At 40.7% G+C, this 1,702-nt stretch overlaps 1 protein-coding gene across 1 annotated transcript; it reads left to right on the forward strand.

Moving 5' to 3' along the window:
- The first annotated feature begins 724 nt into the window (after positions 1-724).
- On the forward strand, positions 725-1,702 carry LOC101342728 (olfactory receptor 4K3-like). The gene is given in 1 exon segment (XM_012559933.2): positions 725-1,702. A coding segment is annotated over 1 exon segment (978 nt).

The following is a 1,702-nucleotide window of genomic DNA, read 5'->3' on the forward strand; positions in this document are numbered from 1 at the left end:
AGAAACTTTCTATTTCAAATATACATGAAAATGTATGAAACTTCTAAGCTCATCATGTTCACTAGCCTTTAAAAAATGTATGACCTTGTGGTTCAGGACAAGGGTCATTCAGAATGTCTGCCTGACTCTGAAATGAAGAACTGAGAATGGAAATTTACTTCATTTTTATTCTGGACAATCTCCATTAAAAAATTGAAACAGGTGGTGTTCCTCTGTAGCCATTTCCACTCACTTCATGTTCTATTCCTTTTTCCTACTCACTGAAAGAGATTATTTTTGCCCACATTTCTTGCCATGATTGTATTCCCACTAATAACCAGTCATGATTCTCAAACGTAGCTTCCTCCAGTCTTACACTATCATTATAACATTTTGAAGATTATTACCATTCCATTCCCCTTCAAAACCTGTTGGCAGCTAGCTATGAAATTTATAAAGTATTTCACAAACTGAGTAAATGTTCTAATAGTTTAATTTGTATTCCTTTTATGAATATTTGCATTTTGCTTGTAAAGTAAATTGCTAAGTCATAGGAATTAATCTTGAATTTAATCATTTTAAGCATTTGGAAAGGCCACTGGAGGAAATATTTGACCACTGTGAGTAGGGCAGGGATGCAATAGGGAACTATCTGGTAGTGGGTATCACCAAAAACATTTTATGTAGAAAATCTCACTTTGAGTTTGATTGTTGTATTTTTTCCTAGTTCTCTTCCCATCTGGAAATGTTAGAGTCCCTCCAGAAACCAAGGTGAATGGCTTGGAGCAATCAGTCAATGGTAACTGAATTCATACTATAGGGTCTGTCCAGTTCTTGGGAACTCCAGATCTTCTATTTCCTGTTTTTCTCCATAGTCTATGCAGCCACTGTGCTGGTGAACCTCCTTATTGTGTTCACCATAGTGTCAGAGCCACGCCTGCACTCCCCCATGTACTTTCTGCTGGGCAACCTGTCCTTCATTGACATGTCTCTGGCTTCCTTTGCCACCCCCAAAATGATTGCAGACTTTCTCAGTGAAAACAAAGCCATTTCTTTTAAAGGCTGCATCACCCAGATATTCTTCCTGCATCTCTTAGGGGGTGCTGAGATAGTCTTGCTGATCTCCATGTCCTTCGATAGATATGTTGCTATATGTAAGCCTCTGTGTTACTTAACCATCATGAGTCAGAGAATGTGTGTTGGGCTTGTGGCACTCTCCTGGACTGTTGGCATCTGCCACGCTATGAGTCAGTTAGCATTCACTGTGAATCTGGACTTCTGTGGACCCAGTGAAGTGGACAGCTTCTTTTGTGACCTCCCACTGGTGATTAAACTTGCCTGTGTTGACACCTACATTCTTGGGGTGTTCATGATCTCAACCAGCGGCATGATTGCCCTGGTGTGCTTCATCCTCTTAGTGATCTCCTACACCATCATCCTGGTCAGCGTGTGGCAGTGCTCTTCTGGAGGGTCCTCCAAAGCCCTCTCCACTTGCAGTGCACACTTCACCGTTGTAACCCTTTTCTTTGGCCCGTACATTTTCATCTATGTATGGCCTTTCACAAATTTCCCAATAAACAAAGTACTCTCCCTATTTTATACCATTTTCACTCCTCTCTTGAATCCAGTGATCTATACCCTTAGAAACAAAGATGTCAAGGATTCCATGAGGAAACTGAGTAGCCGTATCTTTAAGTCTAGCAAGACTGATCATACCCCTTAA

This window comes from Trichechus manatus, unplaced genomic scaffold (genome assembly GCF_000243295.1).
Source record: "Trichechus manatus latirostris isolate Lorelei unplaced genomic scaffold, TriManLat1.0 scaffold00408, whole genome shotgun sequence".
In the NCBI taxonomy this organism is placed as follows: Eukaryota; Metazoa; Chordata; class Mammalia; order Sirenia; family Trichechidae; genus Trichechus; species Trichechus manatus.